The sequence below is a fragment of the Cygnus olor genome, chromosome 16 (assembly GCF_009769625.2).
Source record: "Cygnus olor isolate bCygOlo1 chromosome 16, bCygOlo1.pri.v2, whole genome shotgun sequence".
NCBI classification, from domain to species: domain Eukaryota; kingdom Metazoa; phylum Chordata; class Aves; order Anseriformes; family Anatidae; genus Cygnus; species Cygnus olor.
The window spans coordinates 5,957,992-5,978,148 of record NC_049184.1 but is presented as its reverse complement, the minus strand read 5'-3'; the positions used below and the strand labels follow the sequence as shown (position 1 = coordinate 5,978,148).

Genomic DNA, 20,157 nt, shown 5'->3' with positions numbered 1-20,157 from the left:
CACCGTCAGGACACAGTGCGGGGAGGAAGGAGAGGGCTCTCCTGATGGGTGCTCTAGGGAGGTTGTTCCCAGGACCAGGCACAGGATTGGGAGGTTTGAATATGTCAGACAGTTAGTAGACATCTTATTTATAAAGCTCACGTGCTGTGCTCCTGGATTTCTGAAGTGTTTTGCTGTTACCACCCCTATGTGCTGCACGCGTTGCTGTCCAGGCAAGGCCCGGCTGCTGGTGTGGCAGCACTCGTATCTCCGCAAGATCTGGCCTCCAGACTCCGCGGTCTGAGTGTCAGCATAAGCACAGCCTTCCAGATTGCTTTCAAATATGAGCTGGAGTAAATGCAGAAAACTTCAGCTCTTCCAAGGCAGTCGAGCTGCCTCCCAAGGCTGCGGCCACCTTGGCATGGGGGCAGAGCCCTCCCAGGCCCTCTTGCCCGGCAGCGCGCTGCAGCCGGCTCCATGCCATCACTGCCTGGTAAGTAATAATGCATGACCCAAAAGCACTGGGGAGAGGTTAGTTTCGGTCAAATGATACATCTCTGGAAATCAAACTGTCTTCCCGGAGCTGGTTTTAAAATAATATAGAGGAGAATCGAGAGGTGGAGCTATAGGAGGGTCAGCGCGGTTGCACTAAGCGTGGGGATGTTTTGTTTTATTGAGGTTCTTTCCCCTTCCTCAGCACCTCCTTAGAGTCGTCAGGGTGTTTCCTGCACTGCCAGCTGCTTTTGTTGGTATTTTTATCTCTTCCTGCATGCGATGGCAGGGCGTGGGTATCTGCCATCACCAGCAGCTTGCAGGCACAGGGCTCGTGGCTGGGAGGGGACGGCTGCTCGCCGGGGTGGGCAGCAGCGGGGCAGAAACACCGCTGTCGGGCCTTGTGCTCTGCAAGGTGGCAGCCTGGGAGCAGAGTCCTCCAGCTCACACTGCTCACTGGACTCTCAGCCCGAAGTTAAACCTTCTGTAGCTCCAGCAGGGACTGGATCAGGTTCCTGGCAAATGCCCTCCAGCCAAGTCATGCCCTCTAAGTCTCCCCTTTACAAGGCTGCGGACGGTAGCACCCTTACAGCAGGGAAAGACGCATCCTCCACCCTGCTGGTGAAGCAACTGGCACTAACGAGCCCTGGTTCCAGGCTGGGCTGTGGGGCAGGGTGCCCCGGTCAGGTGCCCACGGCTGCCCAGCAGGGCCGTGCCAGAGGAGGACAGGCACGACAGCACTGCCATCAGCTGCGTGTGACTTCTGTCACCCAGAGTCGCCTCCAAGGCGGATGGGACGCAGGGAAGTGACACCACCCAGGGTGACATTCCTGGGCAGGGCTTCCTCTCCTCCTGGAGCAGCCCGAGTTTGCCAAGAGCCCCCCTGCTGCACTCACAGCGGGGTGGGCGCAAAGGCAGGTGCTTGGCACGCAGCGCTGCCTCGCCACGAAGACCTTCCCCCTTCCATTCGGATGCTGTCACCAGCTCCGCATTTCACCCCCAAATAAGGCTGTCACAAGGGCAGGTGAGCACAAGCACACTTGAATTTCACCAGAGATACCCCTCAGGAGCCTACAGTGCAAAAGGCACTCCAAAAAGACATGGAGCTATTTCCCTGGGAGGCTCTTCCACCCGGCAAAGCCGCCCAGGCGGTGTCAGGTGCGATGGAGCCCGTGGCTTGGCCCCGATGGAGGGGCACGGGGCAGCTGAGCCGTACATCCCGGCGATGCGCCCGAGACGCCTCACAGAGCTGCGGGTGCTGCCGGTGACAGGTGGAGCCCACAGAGGAAGTGCCCGGCAGCGAGAGCCACGCATCGAAGGAAGGATGTTCGGGCACATGCAGCTGCCGGGAGATGAGGTTACAATGCAAAGCTAAACAAAGATCTCAGCGAGAAGGAAACGGATCCCTCCTGCCGCCTGTAAGGTAGGAGCCCGGCAGCGGCTGCTTGACATCATCGGGACGAGCATTGGATTACAGCAGGCAGGGACTCACCCGGCGGGGAGCAGAACACGCCCCTCGGCCCCACAAGTGCAACTTCATTTAGCAGCTCCCAGCACAAGGAAGCCGTGAGTCTGGAGCTGGCTGCGGCCAACCTGGCTGGCGGGGCGCGTTTCCAGCCCTGAATCCCTCTGGCAGCAGCGGGGCTTTGGGACTCGAGCAGCAGCCGGAGCCGTCGTGCCCGTAAGTGAAGCGCGGGGAGCAGGGTGCGAGGGGCAGGATGGTGCCAGGGGCACGTCCGCGGCTGGGGGCTGCCGTTGGGTGGTTTCTTTAGAGACAGACTTAACTTTTACCTAACGGCACTGCCAGCAGCGGGATTTTGCTCCCTGCAAGCCGTAGGCTGAAAAGCAAGGCTGCGTGCCGGCTTTCTGCCGTGCTGGTGGCAGGGAGGTGGCTGTGTTTCACTTTGAAAATCGCGTCGCTCCGTGCTTGCTGCGGAGGGGAGAGCAGCTGTAGCAATCACAAAGGACTGTGGCTCAGTGACCCCCGTGGGGATTTCTGGCCTCCTTTCTGCCGTTTGTCCATTTATTTTGAGAAACTGGCCAGACAGGATCCCTTACGACACAGCGGCCACGCTGTGCCTGTCCAGGAGTAGATGCCAGGCTGCGAGACACCGGGCTCCGTGCCCGTGGTGTGGGTTGGGGCCACCCCAAGCCCTAGCGCAGCTGAGAGCCTCACAGACGCGGTGGAAGCAGGCTCGGAGACTCACAGGCATCCAGCTTCCCAAGCAAGTGTTTTAAAAGGCACAGAGTTGGGATAAAAAAAGAACTGCTGTGTGGCGATATTCTCAGGAGGCTTTGAAAATTCCTCCACCTCGGAGCTGCCTGTCGCTCTCCTCTCTCCGGTTTCCCCTAAGCAGCTGGCAGCGAGCAGCAGCGGTGAGCTGGCACACAAGTGCAACGCCTTGGTCCTAGAGGAGCATTTGGGAAGCATTTCCCTTGCGTTGGAAGGGGTAAATGCGTCCACGGAACAAGAACCAAGCTTAGCTGTATTCCCAGGAGCAATGCCCCTGGTGGCTGTGACCGTGGGACAAACGAGGAGGACGTGCCAGTGCCGGATGAGCAAGAGGTGGCTGTGGCGGGGCGGCTGCAGCAGTGAGGACAGCTCCACGGGGAGCGTGTGGCCGGTGGCAGAGGCCGTCAGACACACGCAGCCCTCGGGCTCTGGGCTGTGCTTGCTCATGGTGAGGTTGGCGTGCCCCGTTCAGGTGGCTGTGGGACGTGCTTTGGCTTCATAGACTCTTGGCTGGAAGGGGCCACCTTGGAAATGAGGGGCCACCCAACTGAGAAGCCATCACGTGTTTGCTGAGATGAGGGACAGTGTCTGGGAAACGAGGATGCATGAAGAGATCCTCTAAGGCTGAGTTAATTCATAGCATGGATACGGATTAAATGGCTGTTTACAAACATGGCTACACCAAAGCTTACTGCACCCTGAGCACAGGACAGGGCGCTGGGCTCCATGTCCCCCATGCCATGGACACTTGCCAGAGGGCGAGGACTTGGATGCCCCAAAGAGCTGGAGGCCATTAAAATAAAGTACATAGGCTGCCAACACAAGTAGCATCATAGTGGAGATGCTAAAACCCAAAGATATTCATAGACCTGCATCTTCTAGCTGCTCATTTTTGTACTCACAGTGGCTGATTCTGACCAGGTGTAAAGGCTAAAATGAGCTAAAATGCTCTGTTTCACTTCCCCATTCTCTTATACCAAAGAAAAGAGAATTTTGAGCCCACTTGGAAGCCTGTGCACAGACATACAACTCTGCCCCCCAAAACACAGCTATGAAAAACATTTTCCACGTTGCTAATATTTCCTGGATCTCCCATGTTTCAGGGCCAGTTATTGCACTGATCCCTCCAACCTGCCTGGATAACCAAACACTAGCATCATCCCTGTTCTACTGGGGCCAGGCACAAATCAGGTGTTTTTCCTGGGCTCATACAGGTCTGTAGCAGAACCAGGGGATGAATCTGAAAGTCTACAAGGAACAGCAGAAGCTTTTATTTGCCTTACTGCACCACCTTGATCTCAATTTTCACATTCAAAGCCTCGATTCAACTGCTGCCCCACACTGCTGAGGGTTTCCTTCGAGTCACCAGAGCCACACAAACGGAACAATCCGGAAAACAAGTTTTCCAACACAGTACCTGTTCCTTAGAGAGGATGAGAAAGGGGAAAAAACAAACAACATGCTCCCAGCCAAGCCATAAAGGGAGGTGCTCCCAGAAGCTTACCGGTACCAGCCGGTGCAGTGGGGAGGGTCGGCGGCTGCATGCACTTTGTCCCCAGCTCCTCCCGACGGCAGTGACGGAGACGCGGAGATGTTGCTCCAGGGCTCAGCCTGGGACCTGTAGCATGAGCAGGAAGAGCAGCGGTGGACTATGAACCATTTATTCCCCCGTTTCTAAACTTTCACTACTTTCAAGCCTGCAGGGCTATGTACTTTGCACCACTCATTTCTGGCTTGCGCTGTGGGTTCCTAAATGCCTTCCTTCCCGGCACAGCCCCAAGAGGCACAGGGCTCTCCGCCTGGCTCCTCCATGCCTGCACGCTGCTGGCCACAAGCTGCTGCCTTGGGAACTCCCAGGCCAGGACCAAAATGCCAACATTTGTTGATATTGACAGTGATGTAATAAGCCAAACATCCCCACCAAAGCGTCAACTTTACTGGAATTACTCTTTCCACAAAGTAATTAGCCAGTGGTGCTCATTGCCTCTAGATATCACTGGCACTCAGAGTTCAGAAGGCGTTGTATTGGATGCCAGGTTGTTATGTAGGTAACAAAGCTATCCTGGTTGCAATTATAAGGATATTGCATTTAAAGGATTATAAAACCTCCTGGTTCAGGGCAATTAGTAACTGATGAAAAATATCCCATCACAACTACGAGTCTTCTTGCACCTCTGAGCCAAGGATGCCAGCTGCTGTTGGAGACAGGATACCGAGCTAGACAGTCTTTCAGCCTGCCCCAGGAGGAGCAGTCTCCCGTTCTAATCAGTGATGCATTTGGCCTGATGTTTACCCGTGAGTCAAGAGCTATGAGAACGACCTTGTCTGCTGCCACCACCTTGGTTGAAACCAAAAAAGGATTTCCTCTCTGGATCAAAAGCAACACCAAGACATCTGCTGTATAGAATAGGGCTGAATTCTGCCAAAAAGCACTCCGGGCTTCTTGGAAGATGTACTCATTTTGAAGCAGTTCATTTGTTTTGTGTGTGTTCCTTCTGGGTAACAGCTGAAAAACAGAGTGAGAATCTGGACCTCAAGCAGTGTGTACCATGCTGATGGCAGTGCCCTTGTAATTCACTCCTCACTGGGTGTGGATGTTTAGCTATCCTTTGGACATTTCCACAAGGTCCCTAAATAGCACAGTACCTCGATGCACTATAGAACCAGACTAGGAAGAGTAAAATATTATTTCAGAAGTTACTTCAGCCCATCCCCATCACCAGCCTCAAGCCCCCAGACCCCCTGTGTGGGATGCTGCCTGCCTGTGCACATGGGGTCTTGCAGCTCTGCCCACCCCCAGGGCTGGGACAGCCAGCAGAGGATGGAGCAGGGCGCCCAGCTGCCGCTCTGCAGGACTCCCCAAGTCCCCAAGGTAGGGCCGTGGGGAAGAAACATCCAGCCGGAGCCAGTGCTGGAAGAATAGAAAGCCAAGACCAGTCACTACAGGGCTCCTCTCTCCAAAATCAGCTCTTTTGAGAGAAAACAGGGCTTCCCCAACATCCCCTCAGGACCAGGATTATTTAGTGATGGCTCTTCTAGTTCAGAGCATCCTCGTTCCAAATTGCTTTAAGCATCTCCTGGCACAGGGCCACAGATTTGAAGAAGTTTTGCAATACATGCGAAGTGCCGGAGGTTTAACTGCTTGGGCTGCATGACATGGGAGCTGGAGTGAGGCAGGAATGCAAAGAGGGGAAATCGAGGATCGAGAATTTCCAAAGCTGGCTTTCTTCCTTCCTGCTTTTGTTAGCCCGGTTGGTGCCCCGAAAGAGCGATGTGTATTCCCAGAGTTGTGGGAATGCTGTTTCTTTTCCTGTCTAGCACTTCCAATAAGTACTTCACTGTAAGTGCAGTAAACACTGACAGAAGTGTATTGTTAAATCCTTGCGCTTGTGCTTGGATACTGCCATGATCTTAATTAGTATTTTCCACTTCTGTAAGCCTGTCATCTGCAGATCTCAAAGCTTTACAAATATTTGAAACATCTAGTGAGGAAAGAGTATTAATAGCTCCATTTAACAGATGGGCAAACTGACACACACAAGCAGCAAGTGCCCTGTCCTTGAGGCGGGGATGGAGCAGGCGAGCAATCCTCGGCTCCAACAACGAGGCAGTTTTAGAAGTGGGTCAAGGAACGAAGAGGAAGTCTGCAGATCTGTCCTGGTTTGGAAAATGACTGCAGTCAGAGTGGCCCAGAGCCCAGGTGGATGAGGCAGAATTGCTGAATGAGCTGCTGCTTGCTTCCTTAAATGGTTAATCTCTTGCTTTTTGTCTGCTAGTATGTGTCCCTGGGACCAAGTTAAAAAAGAAAAAAAAAGCAGTCCATGATGTTCCAAAAAGTCTGAAAGCTGAAACAGCTGCTAAAATAAGCAAGTGTCTTGTTGGCTGGGCTCTGCAGGTCAGGAGATTGCATGTCATCCGCAGATGTTAAGGCCACAGAGGAAATGTCTCTGAGTGGGGCTTAGGGACAAAGGGAGAAGGCACAGCTGTGTGCAGAGAACCAAAGAGCACCAGGCAAACCAAGGCGACTACAATTACAGACAAACTTCCCCTTTTTTTCCCCTCAAAGCAGCTAACATGGAAGTTTCACTTCTTTAAATGGCAGTGGGGCTGCAAACCAGTATTTATTTATACTTTTGTCAGCAGCACCGAACCCCCCAGGCCTCCCTGTGGTGCAGGTCAGGGGACCGAGTGGCTTCGGTTCTTCCCAGCACGCTCAAATCAAGTTGTTGAAGGGAGAAGTAAAACCAAAGGGGACTTCTGTGAGGCCAGGCCACTGGTTGGGCTTTCTTTGCTATTAGACCCAGCAAAGCAAACCACTTCTAATGTAGAAAAACACATGCTGAGAACATTTCTGATGAACACCCGTATCCTGAGGCCTCTCACTGCTCATCTCAGTGCTCACCAACCCCACGCTCCCTCCCCTGTTACAGTCACAGGTGGTGGAAAAAGCTGCTGAGCTTTCTACCTCCTAACATGAGCACGGACACTATTTTCTTACATTTATTTTGTTTTCCTTCCCCAGAAGCCACTGCCCTGCTGTGTATGAAGCTTGTCTGAAGTCATGTCCAGAAGGAAAGTCAACTAACCCAGGTAGGGATGCACACTGCAGACTGATAAGATTTTTATTCACAGGGAAGTATTACATAAACAGGGAAAAGTTTTTCCTTCCTGTTTTGTAAGAAGTCATTTGACCTCCTCTGTATTCTGTATTACTAGCTGCTAGAAAGTTGCTAAGAGGAAACCAATATCCGCAGTTGTCCTGTAATGACTTCCCTGCTGCATTTTCCATACTCTGCAGCCACGCACACACCAAGCCATGTCACGGTGCCAGCTCTCTGGGCAGCCCTAGCATGAGCTGCATAGCACAGCCCCTCAGCGTGGCTGATAGCTCGGGAGGGAGACACCACACACAGATCCTGCCCTTCCTGCAGCCTGCTCCCACATTGCCATGCCAGTTTTGCTCTGCAGATAGGGTCAGCCCAGCAAAATGCAGGGAATCCCCAAAAAGATGCAGGGAACCCCCAGCTCTGAGCCTTTCTGTGACATTTGTGGGAGTGGTGAGCCTGCTGGCTCAGACGATCCTCCCTGTGCTTTCACTCCTGTGTCTCCTGCTCAGAGCTTCTCAGCCCCACGTCTGGCTGCGCAGGTCACCTTGCTGCTTTCTCTCATCACTTACAGGCTGTTTGCACTGAGCAGGTGTCTGCAGATCTGGCACCAACACATCTCAGGGCTGGCTGGTGCACTGTCATTCACCCCGCAGGTCCCAGAGCAGCTCACCTATACCCAACGCCTTTCCGTGCATGCTGGAGACACCCCGTGTCCTTCTGTGCCCAGGCTGCATTTCAGTAGACCATAAAATATTTGGCAATTAATTTAATTAGGCACTTTCCCCTTTGAGACTATAGCTTGCAAGGATCTCTCCAAGTACACGCACAGTGTTTTGGTGCATCTCGAGCACCACTTCAACTCATGTCAAGATCCCATATCCCTGGTGACTCACGTGCAGGGGACTTACCCTGCCTGCAGCAAGGCTCAGTAGCTGCTACACCTAACACAGATGTACCAGAAATCTCCCCCCACCACAGCAATGCTGTGAAGTGGGTGCATGGGGCTCCAGCAAGGCAGCACAGCCAAAGGGGCTGCTGCTTTCAGTGGGTCACAGGAGCCATGGGGTCACACAGAAGGACTCAGCTCAACCAGCTCCTACCAGCTGTTTTTTACTCCTACACTTCCCATTTTAACTGTCAGCAAATCTCCAATAGCAGCAGCCCAGACACTGACCCCTGTCACTGCTCCCAGGGGCAGACTTTCCCCCATTTCCCAAGCAAGCACTAACCCTCTCCTCTGAGTTATGTGAGTGATTTTTCCTCTGTGCAGCAGCACGAGTGAACCAGCCAGGTGAGCCCCAGGGAGCAGAGCTAAGCCCGTTTTCACTAATCAGCCTGCCTCATTCCACAGTGACGCTTGTAAGAGCTGCCCTGGTTATTTTTAGGGACCACTGGGAGCTGCCAGGGCTCTGGCCCCTCAGGAGGCCCCAGGGCTTCTCCCACAGCCCCTCACACTGCACTGAGGAGGAACACACTGCTCAGGTGTGGATGTGACACCCGTGGGGCTGTGTGCGCCTGGATGAGGCAGGGCCAGACAGGTGTGTGCACCACAGCTAGGATCTGCCTTCCTGCAGCACTTCCACACAGCAGCTGAACTCAGCCCTTCAGACCACAGAACAAGGCCATGCAAGATTTGCTCTTTGTCCCTCTCAACATATAAGTAAAAACCCCAAGCCTACATACCTCTGTCTTTATAGAAAGGTCTTCCCACAAACACAGCTATCCCATCAAGAACTGCTGGGGCTTCCCCCTCCTTTTATACATACAACGGCAGCTATGCTAGAAAATAGGTCCCAGCTGCATCTCCTCTGGGCTGAGGGAAATCCTCCTCACCTGGGGAGGCCGCAAGGTGCTGGTGTGGTGGGCGAGCATCCCAGGCAGGGGTTGAGGAGGTCACCGTCTCTGAATTCAGTGCCCTGAGGTAATCAGAAGAGCTGTGGGGCCGTTGGGTAGTTTCCAGCCTTTGTAGGAAATTTGAGGTGAAAGACAGCAGGGACTTTACTTCCAGAGGCCTGGATGGTCTGAAGGGAGGCAGGGGATTCGTGGGGATCCCCATTACATAGGAACCCACCAAATCGCCTGGCCGTGCTGGGACATCACAAGTGGGGACAATACAAGGGTCCTCCTAGGATATGACTACAACAGCAGCTGTGAGACTGTTACAGCTGGAGGGTTTAAAGCGTCTGGTCTGTGGTTAGTCTGTTTTGCAAATTCAGCCATTAGCAAATCTTCCACAGCCATGGTTTTGCTCATGTGAAAGTGCATTCACGTACAAAGGCAGCTAAACAAGAAGTGGGGGGAAAAATAAAAATAATGGTGGGTGGAGCCCTCCCCTTGTACTCTTAACAGCTTGATGGGGTCTCTGTGGGGGACCAAGGAGTGGGGGCTCTTGGGGCCAAGGGTGCTTGGATGAAGGGCTTGGGCTCACCGGTCTGCACAGCACGGGTGGTGGAGCTGTGTCTGCCTGCACCGGGAGGGGAAAATCAGGGGAAAGCAAGGCAACAACTTGCCACAGGCCAAGGCTACCGTGTCTCCCACCATATGGGTGCTCACCCTGCATGTTGTGGGGCTGCCCCAGCCCCATCCCATGGCGCTGGGGCTCATCCTGACCAGCCCTGTCTCCCTGAGCCCCGAGGGATGTGTGGCTGCCCGAGGGATGGGGACAGCGGCACCTTGAAGCTGTGGGATGCAGAAAACAAGCTCAACCTGGGAACAAAACACAAATACAACTGCTGTCACGGCAACTGGCTCCAGATGCACGGAGAGACCAATTATTTCCATTAATCAACTTGGTGAGAAGCTGCAGAAGAGGCTTAAAATGCAGATGAGGTCTGGATGCTGTGGGAAGGGAGGAGCCCCAGAAAAGCTTGGTTGCCAAGGAAAAATGTGATTTTTCCCCTCGTGGAGGGCAATGACTGGCATCCTTGTGCGGCCACAGGGCTGGAGCCTGATCCAGGCCAGTGGGGAGATCGGCGCTGAGTAACGCTAACAAAGAAGTTGTCATTGTGGGCTGGGGGGCTGAGCGATCTCCCCCGTTCCCCCACAGAGACACAGAGCAGGGGTCCCCAAGACCAGGCTGGGGATGTGCTGAAGGGCAGGACTGAGGGAGAAGCTAAATGCAAAGGGTGTGAAGTCCTAAGTCCTACAGGAGTCAGGCTAAGCCACATCTTAAATCAGAGGCTAAGCAGTGAGTTACCAGCTCTACAGGCCTCAAGCGATCTTCCTGCCACAAAACAAGGCCAAAGCAACAGATGGGATCTGTTTCACACACTGAGCCTCAATCTCCCTGCTGTGCCTCTTCTTCTGCTCTGTGAATGATATTTTTCCACCAAGTCCTAGAGAACCCTAAAAGCTCTGTTCTTGCAGAATCCCTGCAGTGGAAGGAGACGCCGTGATGTCGGGGCTGGTTGAATTCACTGCGTTTAGTGTCAGAGCCAGAGGGTGCAGAGTTACTATGAGGAATCCCACAGCAAAAGCCTTCCAAAAATACCAATGTGACATGCCCAACCTTGGCATTTCTTCACCACCCCAGCACAGTGAGGCTTTTCCACGCCGCTCAGCACGTGAGATGGACACCCGTGCCTTGGCAGGAGATCAGGCTGTTGCCTGTTTTCTCTCCCAGCCATGAAATTGGGGGCCCTGCAGCTCAGAGCACATCAGTTTGGGCAGAGGCAAGGCCACCACCACGTTTCAGAGGATGCAGGCCCAGCAGGAGGGCAGGGGAGCTCTGTGCCATGAGCAGGCCCTGCGGCCAGCCCTACCAGCAGCACCAGGACTGGGCACCCTGCAGGGCTTCCACGGCGTCACCCTGGTTTCTGGCCCTAGATCGAAGCTCCAAGACACGGGGGTCTTGAGCCGTAGTGAGGTCTTAAAGGCACTGGCACACATCTAAAAATACTCCCTAGCCCTGATAACCCCATTATGGAGCCCTCATACTTTGGTGTGCAACCTCTCACGCATGTTCCCAGACAAGAGCCAGTGGAAAATTTGCTGAAATTCCAGCTGGAAGCTGTCAGACAGTTGGTGGAAACCCCCTGACCTCAAGTGCTGGCTATTGCCCTGTGGGATTTTTTTCCCTCCTGGCTGGATGAGGCTCTCGCAGCAGGGAACCTCACAGCAGACCGCAGAGAGCACAGAAATCCCAGTGCTGCCGTCTCTGTGCTCTACCAGGCCCCCTCGGCAGCAAACCATCTCACGCTGTAAATATTTTACAAGCCCGGCAGGGCTGTTGAGTGTGTTTTGCTGTTGTTATGGATCTGCCCCCAGCAGGAGAGGGCTAATAATAGTCATGGTACCCGGGAATGAAAGGGCGAGGGGTACAATGCGGAGATCTCGATGGCACTGTACGTCTCCATGCCCTCGTCCCTGCAGGTTGGTGGTAAAGAGAAGAGAAGCAGGATGCGAAGCCTGAACAGAAAAAAGGGGCAGTATCCCTCTTCCCCTGCTGAACTGCAACACAAATAAGAAGTTTCACCCCAGAAATGCAGCAAGGTTTAGTTTGGTTTGGGAAAAAGCTTGGCTGGACCTCCAGAAGTTCGTAGGCCAACAGCAGCAGTTAGATCCTCTGGTGTGGCACCAGGAGAGCAGGATCCGGCCCTGCGGGCACGGAGCTGTTGGTCCCAACTGCCGCTCACAACGGGCGGTGGGAGCATTGTGGGTGTAAGTGTGGGGGACTCCTGCACCTCAGGGCTCCATGTCCCCGTGCCAGGCCTTGCCGGCTGCATGTTGCGGTCACCGAGACATTCCTCAGGTGTCCCAGGGGACAGCGCGCCCTCGAGGAACGGGGATATCTCTGTGTGGCCCCAGAACCAACGGCGGGCACAGGCCCTGCCCTGCCCAATGCCACGCCTGGGAGCGGTGGAAGCAAGATAGGGCCCAATTCCACTCCCCCCGGTGAAGGGAAGCCGTGTGGGCTCGGGAGGTGCTTCAGGCTCAGTGCTGCAGAGAAACCTGCTGCTGTTTAACCTTCGTGCTTCGTCCCTTCCAGCCACCCGCTGGGCTGGGCTGGCTCCCCTAAGGGACAAGGATGTCTAAGAAGTGCTCAAAGGTGTCCTGTAGCAGGAGGTGCCACGAGGAGACGTGCAGAAATTTGTCTGACATGGACAGTTTATGCAGTTACTGCGAAGCCCAGTTAGAGGTAGAGCAAAAGCCTGACACGAGCCTGAGGTAAGAGAGGCAGGCCGGGGGCAAGCTCAGCATGGCCATTCTGCCTGCCGGTAGCCCGGGTCCACGTGCAGTCCAAAAATAGCTCTTCCTAGCCATGAAAATAGCTCTTCCTAGCTTACAGGTTAACCTAGATGAGGGACAGATGCAGTGTCACGCGAAGGGCTTCCTTTGAAACTGGAGTCCAGGGCTGGGTGTGACTGCAAAAATCCACCCGAGCCCGCCAAGCCATGGGACACAAGCCATGGGACGTATGTCTGCACTGCAGGTGCATGGCCCTGTGGTGTGTTTAACCCCCCAGGGGTGTTTCCAGGCTGTTGTCCACCTCCCAGTGCTTGCAGTACCTGCGTGCTCGTAGTGACGGGCCTGGGAGCCATGCTGCAGAGGAGCAGGCAAGGGGGAAATGGGAATTTGGTGCTGGCTTGTCAGTTGGTCAGAGGCGGTGAGTTCACCTGAAAAAAGTGCCCTCTTTTCTGGCTCTCTTGCACACTGGAAGGCAGAAGAATCGTTTAACCCATTAATTTCTTAGCATCCACACCTTCTGAATGTGTGAAATTCCACCTGGCTGTGAGCAGGGCTCGCTGGTCTGCAGCAGGGAAGTTCAGACCCCGGAGTGCAGAGCCAGCTGCTCCTCCCGCTGCCCACGAGCTCCCCGGGGAAGGACAGCGAGCCCAGCCGAGGTCTGGCACCAAAACCTGCCCCGAACGCCACGTCCACGCCAGCAGAGCCGAGACCATTGCGGCTCAGATCTCCCATTTCATTCCAGTCCTCGCAAGATACTATGGAAAAATAAGCTCGAGCCAAACAGCAGGCTTGGCAGGGCAAGGTTATTTCAGCAAGGCGAGGGAGCTTTAAACTCCGGAGCCTGCCTTGGGGAGCCACTGCTCCACAACCATCCATCCACAGTGACGACTCCAACTCTGCGGGCAGGAGGGAGGTGGTTCTTTCTTATCACTGGCCGATGCTAACAGATATTTCACTGGCTAAACCCCACTGAGCTGGTTTGGGCCTGCCAGGAACTGCAGAAAAATCACATCTCCCCCTGAAAATTGAGGCAGTGGCTCCTGGATGCAGGGGCTTCCCGGCGCCCTGGTGGCCATGCGGGTCGGCAGGGACCCCCTGGCCCGGCCTGGGGGAGCTGCAGAGCGGGACAAGAGCCTGGAGCGAGGGGCCGGGACAAGAGCCTGGAGCGAGGGGCCGGCGCTGCGGGAAGCGGCCGCCCCGGCCCCGGTGGCGCTGCGGGGCTCCGCGGGCTGAGCCCGGCGGCAGAGCTCAGCCGCCACCTCCCGGTAGCTTCTGCCCCAGCATCGTCCCCGCTGCTCCCCACGGAGCTGCCGAGCTTCGGTAAGGACTTGGAAGGGGATGGCTGAGCGCTCGCCGTGCCCCAGGATGGGGCGCTTTGCCTGCTGAGGTCCGCCAGCCTCGGCGGTGGAGGCTGCGAGGCTCCCGAGGCTGCGGGTTTGAGGAGCTGGGCTTCCCAGCAGGCTTCCCTGTTAGGAAGATCAGCATTGAGCAGGATTGGTGCAGGAGCTGAACAAACCTCCCAGTGGCACATTGACCCCAAGACACAAAAGCAAGTGAATGCTACAAGTTGCCTTTTTTCCATTAGATGCCGGTGTTCCCGACCGGCACCTCCTCCACGTGGAGGAGCAGGGCGGAAGGCGTTCTTTACAGTGGGCAAAATAAGCCAACTGGTAGCCTCTAACTTCCACGCAGAAAAAACAAACCGAGTGCCAAACTCAGTGAGCAGGAGAGGGAACCAAGAGCACCAGGTTTACAGCACCGAGGCAGCATGTGACAGCTAGCTCCGTGCCCGGATGCCAAGACGCTTGCGGTACGTTCCCAAAGCTGCTCAGCTCCCTGCACTGTGTGCAGGACAAACGCTGGCAAGTTACAGCCTCAGCTAAAATGAAAACCAACAGCTTAAACATCCACCAGGCTGGACCAAGAGCTGGCCAGCGGCTTGTGTTCATTGTGAACTTTTCTTTGCGCTCTGCGCTTGGCACAGACAGGAGCGAAGGGATCCAAAAACCTCACAGAAAGGTTGATTTTCACATGTTAAAGTGCTTATCGGAAAGCCATCTCACTGAACTCTCTGTCAGCTACATGAATGTGACAAACACACCAGTACTGATGTGAAGCACTCACCGGCTCCTGGAGCTTTTGGGCGGCTGCCTGCTGGAGCCCCATTTCTGATTACAAATTCAGGTTGGATCAGCCCCCCCAGTGCAGAGAGCCAAATTCAGCCTCCATTCAAAGCTCCTCGAATGGCATTTGGAGGAGGAAGAAGGGCTTGGGCCAGGCTGATGTCGAGCTGAAACGCTGAGCTTTGAATCCAAGACAGCCTCCGTTCCCCCACCGTGCCGGGGAGCCGAGCGGCAGGCGCGTGGTGTGCGCTGAGAACAAAGCTGGTGACAGCAGAGCCAGCAGCAGGTCGTTACCTGAGATTTCGGTAGCTGCTCCGACTGGGAGCGGAGTTGCAGGGGCTTTTTTTTTTCATGCTGTAATTTACCTGCGTAAAGTCATCTAACCTGGATGCAGCCATGCATCCAGGTTGGCCGAGTATCCTTGACCTCAGAGTTGTATTTCCTCTGCAGGATTTTGGATGTGCATAGAAATTCAATGGAGGTAGAGTCCAGCACATACACTGACTTTATTTCCTGCGATCGGGCTGGCCGGAGGAACGCTGTCCACGACATCCAGCGAGATGCAACCACCATCAGCATGCGCAAGCTGACCGAGGACATCAGTGACCTCACCGTCGAAGGGGCAGGTGAGCTGCCACAGGCACTGGTAACCACAGCTCATGGTGCCCAGCCTAGGAGGGCACATCATGAAACAGCAGCAAAGCAAAGTCCCTGGGAGCCAGGCACAACAGGGGGATGCTCAGGGGGAACATCCCATCCCTCCGTGCAGCCAGCAGGAGGCTCACAGGCTGAGGGTCTCTTGCAACCAGCGGGGTGGTCCCTGGGGTCCTGGTGCAAGAACACTGCAGTCAAGGTCCTGGTCCTGTTTTAACAGGATAAGCACCAACCAGCAGCCTTCCCTGGGCAAAGTACACATCAAAAATACCTTAGGCCTCATAAAATCATGGGGGTGGGGGCTGTAATTTGCTTTTTCCATTTTTTAATTACCCTTTAAATAGTATTTTAAATAGCAACAGCAGTAATTTTAAACACCACCAGCCATCTCCATGCCTTTCCCCATAGCCCAGACATGGCAGCATCACCCTGCTCAACGCTGCTGCCCAGCTAGCTATGGGATGCACAAATGCTCAGCTCTGAGCCTGAGGCTGGGTTCACTAACAAGCAACAAAACACACAGCACAGCTGCAGAGAATAAACTCCTTTCCAGCCCTTTCTCCAAGCTGCACTCTGTAACTATAAAAATGCTTTAAAATGCATTACCCCAGCTGTACCTCTTCAAATATGTCCCTAATAGTACGTGTCCATACACCTGTCTGCAATAAGCACAACCTGGAGCGCATCTAGAGAGAGAACCCGGGTAACTGCCTGGCTGTCCACTTGGAACTTGCCTACACAATTTAGGCAAGGAGAGCTCATCCCTGCTTTGAAAGGGACTGTTGGTTTAGGACTGCTGTATCGATGCACCCTGCAGTCATATAAAATCCTTGCACCTTCCTTTGAGACCTGAGGCACCCTCGCAGCACCACCAGCTACCCTGCTTTGAGAAGGGTTTGTGCTCTGGGAACGTGATGGGACAACCCTATACATTTAAGGCAAATATCTGGCCACAGGTAGGTGGCAATAGGGCTTCAGCTAGCGAGCTGAATGAAATCAGCTGTAGCAATGACTGATCCCTTGTGTCCTGAGCACAGCGTAACCATGCTTTCCTCCCACTCCTCCCTTCTGCAGACAGCGAAGCACCTAGCACCTCTTCTGAGAGCGACCCTGGAGCACGACCAAAGGAGCAAGAAAACAAACCCTCTCCATGACAGCGTGCAGGGGGCGGGATGGGGCAGCAGGAGGGACTTGCTGTGAATGTTAAACGAGAATTTGCTATTGAATTTGTGGACAAAAGCCAACCTGGACCAGGCAGTTGTCTGTCACACGCCTCTGCAGCAGCCATTTTGTTTAGAACACCGCAAGATGCTGCACAAGGACTGGTACCTCCAAAAGACTTCTGCTCCCATCCCTAATGATTTAGAGCAACACTGCAGTGTTTGTAGTGACATGAGCCATTCTCAAGATGCCTTAGCTGCAATTTTCCCCTACGGGAAAAAGCGATTTCAGTAATAATATACACACCAGACTTTCCTGTCCAAGGTACCTTCCCACTATTGCAAATTTAGCCTATTATTTATTCCGTTTCCGTAGATTAGAAGTTTAGACAATTGGTTTTTCCACACACTGCCCTCATCCTGCATCTCACAGCTGAGCTGGCCTCCGGACTGCCCGTGGGGCCGCTCGCCAGGGCAGGCAGCAGGGGGGACCTGTCCCGTCCCGCACGTCCATGGCCAGCCCCATGCAGCCCCACTGCTGCTGCTCAGCACCAGGAAAGGACCAAAGCACAGCCCTGTGTGGACAAGCTCCACCGAGAGGCCCAGCAGCATCAGCCACAGGCATCTTTTTCTTTGGGTTTTAGCATTTTAAAGTATTGTTAAGGGGAGGGGAGAAACATTTTGCTGTTTTGACTGTTGAAATTCAGGCTTAACTTCGCAAGCTGTTAGCTGAGATTATCTCCGGTAGGATCTCACACCATTCTCTCTTTTAGGAGACATGTTTTGTGTTAAAGATGGTTTGATAAAACTATATAAGCTGTTGGAATAAATAACACAGCCTTCAAGTACTGAAAGTATTCTGCCTGGATGGTTGTTCTTCCTCCGTTTCACCTTGTAACAGGTTGGGCTGCAAGGAGGTTACACCAGCCTCTAACAGGGAGATAGGGAACTGTATGACAAGAGAGTCCCTTCTGTTTGGGGCTGTGAAACCTCCCCAAACATTTGCAGCTCCCAGTTAGAAGCAGATTTAAAGTTGGGGGTGCAGAATGCCAAAAATCTGCCCTGACTTGCCCAGGTTTGCTGCAAGGCACCGCTTTTCCAGGTTTACTGGAAGTCAAGCAGAGTAAAGCTGGCTTAGGACTTGGCAGAGCAGCCGAGACACCAGGAGAAGAGATGCCGGTGGGAAGAGATGTCCTCAGCACAGCACCAGGCTACAAGGACATCCATCACTCACGTTTCATCCACCCAGGACAGATGATCCCAGCAGAGCTCTGGGAGACGGCTCCAGCCCCACAGGGATCGGTCCTGCAATGGACAGGGCAAGGCAGAGCCAGCCTGAGAAAGCCTTCAGCAGTGACATGGGGACAAGCACCTCGACAGCTTCGGGAAGAACTGAACGTTACAACTCTGAGATTTATCAGAGCAAACAAGGCCATAAATAAGCAGAGAAGTTGCTGCCAGACAGCAGGCGAATTGTCTGTGGGTCTCCAAGAAGCGATGGCTGCGGGAACAGGACAGAGATGGATGTTGCTCCAGCCTGCCCAGGAAACAAGGACTTGGCAGCCAGGTAGAGGCTGCATCTGCTTCCTTGGCAGCCCCACACAAGCTCCCCCCGAGCTGCCTGGATACTATTGCAGCTCTGTTCCCAGACGGCGGCCAAGAGCCTGCTCCCTTTTCCCCGTGCTGAGGGGCAAACAAGCAGGTAGCTCCTGATCTTGGCTGACAGGCGGTTTGGTCTTCAGGCCCTATTTCCAGCTCTCCTCGCTTCCACCGAGCAGTATTTTTGGCTCAGACACGTATACGAAGCAAGCTGAAAGGCAGTGCAGAGGGACTGTGCACCACGCATGACCTCCAGCAGTCAAGAGAAGGCTAATCTTGGGTCTCCCTGGTCAGAAGATAGCTGCCACAGTTATATTTAGGCAGATCACCAGTGACCCGTCGGCCAGCCACCCTCGGAGCACAGGCATCAGGTTCCCCCCACAAGTAAAAGAGCCAGGTCAGCTGCCATCGCTGCAGGACCAAGGGCACTGGATGAATCCAGCGATGTCCTGACTTGCAGAGCTGCTGAGTGCACAGATGCTCTGAGCCCCTGATTTCAGCTGAACATACAGGCATGAGGGACCTCCACCAGCTCCACCCGAGTGCTAAGCGATGGGAAAGTCGATCAAAAAACACCCAAAACACCCTCCTGCCTGAGCTGATACCACAGTCCAGAAGCCTTGCAGACCAGACCGTACTGCTTCTGGCCCTCAGCATCAACAAAGCGTGCAAAACTCAGGAAGTGGGGAGAAAATATCAACTATTTGTGATACATGACAGAAAAAGTGATAAGGATTCTGCTTCTAGGGTAAGATATGCATTTCTACGATTACTGAAAAGACGCAAGGTTGGAACAACTTGCATCAATAAGTCCAGCTTGTAAGTCTAACAAGGGAGCATGAGTACCTTTCCTCTTCTGTGCCCTACATTAAAACTTTCAAAGCTACCTGCTAGCAGTGGGAGGCAGGAATTGGGCTGCCACACCAACCAATTGACCCCTCTGCCTCTAGCAGGGGTACAACGGCTCACATTGCAGCCTGCGGAACAGCTCCTACCAGTCATCTCCCTTGAGCAGAAAGGCGAGAGGATTTCTGTTTTAATATAAATTTGTTATTTTATTAAACGGGATTAACAATCAACTGTCCAGGATCCAAACAAGCAGCTTCTTCAGAAACAAATTTTGGAGAAAAATTAACTCAAAAAAGCCTGGCTCTAACAGCAACCATATTCTTAAAAGTGATGATTTATAATTTGCTTACAAAAAAAAAAAGTTAGAAATTCACTCTCTCCTATCTATCTAGGTGTATATATGCACCACGTATTTCAGAGATGAGTATTTTACTCAGAAGACAAATATGGAAGCCTAGAAAGAAAGGAAACATTCCCAGCACTGGGGCGCTGCTGGCTGAGGCTGGGCAGCCACTGTCCAGGACCACCACGGCCCTTCGCCAAAGGCAACTTTTTGGTGTAGTATCTTTGGAGCATGCACCTTCGCAGACGCCTGGGATGCTGCAGCATGCCACACACACCACGCTCCCTCCTCATGTGCATCGAGGAGCTCTTTGTCAGTAGGAAAACTGTCACTTCTCTGGCTGCATGGCTCTATTGCATATTTAGTAAAAATACTGTAATGCACCAAAACGGCTTAGGAATTTTGGTGAATATTTCCTTGCAAGTTCTCCACCAAACTCAAGGTCTGACTCCTAGCAGGTGTTGTGGTTAAGCGAGAAAAGCAATTCAGATGGGACCTGAGTCAATATTTGATATTGGGCCCTAGCTTATTAATCACTGAGTTTAATAGTGCCGTAAGATCATGTCACGTTAGGAAAAGCGCAGAATGGTTAAAACAGGCAATCGAGCACAATTTTTCTAAGGTCCTAAACAAGGATGCAGGAAGAGCAAAATGCAGTTTACAGGAATCGTCTAGGATGAGTACAAAACTGGGGAAGTCCCAGAAGGCAGATTTGGGCCCAAAATGGTAAAAATCCATTCCAACTTCCTATGCATGTGTGAGCACGCTCACAGCCAGCTGTGAGCTCAGCTGGAGCCCACGGTGTGCGCTTCCGCAGCAGTGACGTTGTAAGGCCCGATACACAGAACTCCTTGGCTGAGGGAGGATGCCAAAAAAGGCTTTTTTTTTTTTAAAAAAAAACAACAATGCCCTTCAGACCTGTGCACCAGCT

General features: G+C 53.5%; 1 protein-coding gene and 1 long non-coding RNA gene across 5 annotated transcripts; one reads left to right on the top strand and one right to left on the bottom strand.

The window, feature by feature from the left end:
• Positions 1 to 604: 604 nt before the first annotated feature.
• PKIG (cAMP-dependent protein kinase inhibitor gamma) lies at positions 605 to 20,109 on the top strand. Of its 2 annotated transcripts, none has more exons than XM_040576004.1 (4): positions 605 to 1,894; positions 7,227 to 7,294; positions 15,072 to 15,247; positions 16,350 to 20,109. In XM_040576004.1, the coding sequence occupies exons 3-4, from the start codon at positions 15,097 to 15,099 to the stop codon at positions 16,427 to 16,429; spliced, it is 231 nt and encodes a 76-aa protein (XP_040431938.1). In that variant the 5' UTR covers positions 605 to 1,894; positions 7,227 to 7,294; positions 15,072 to 15,096; the 3' UTR covers positions 16,430 to 20,109. The 2 variants fall into 2 exon arrangements, with proteins under 2 accessions (XP_040431938.1, XP_040431937.1); XM_040576003.1 differs by having other exon boundaries at positions 619 to 2,152.
• On the bottom strand, positions 3,034 to 12,478 carry LOC121079128. 3 transcript variants are annotated; one of them, XR_005824891.1, is made up of 2 exons: positions 9,865 to 12,478; positions 3,034 to 4,322 (listed from the first exon to the last, which is right to left on the bottom strand). It is a non-coding gene; the product is annotated as an uncharacterized LOC121079128 (long non-coding RNA). The 3 variants fall into 3 exon arrangements; XR_005824892.1 differs by lacking the exon at positions 9,865 to 12,478 and adding an exon at positions 9,145 to 9,808; XR_005824890.1 differs by lacking the exon at positions 9,865 to 12,478 and adding an exon at positions 8,995 to 9,138.
• Positions 20,110 to 20,157: the final 48 nt, after the last annotated feature.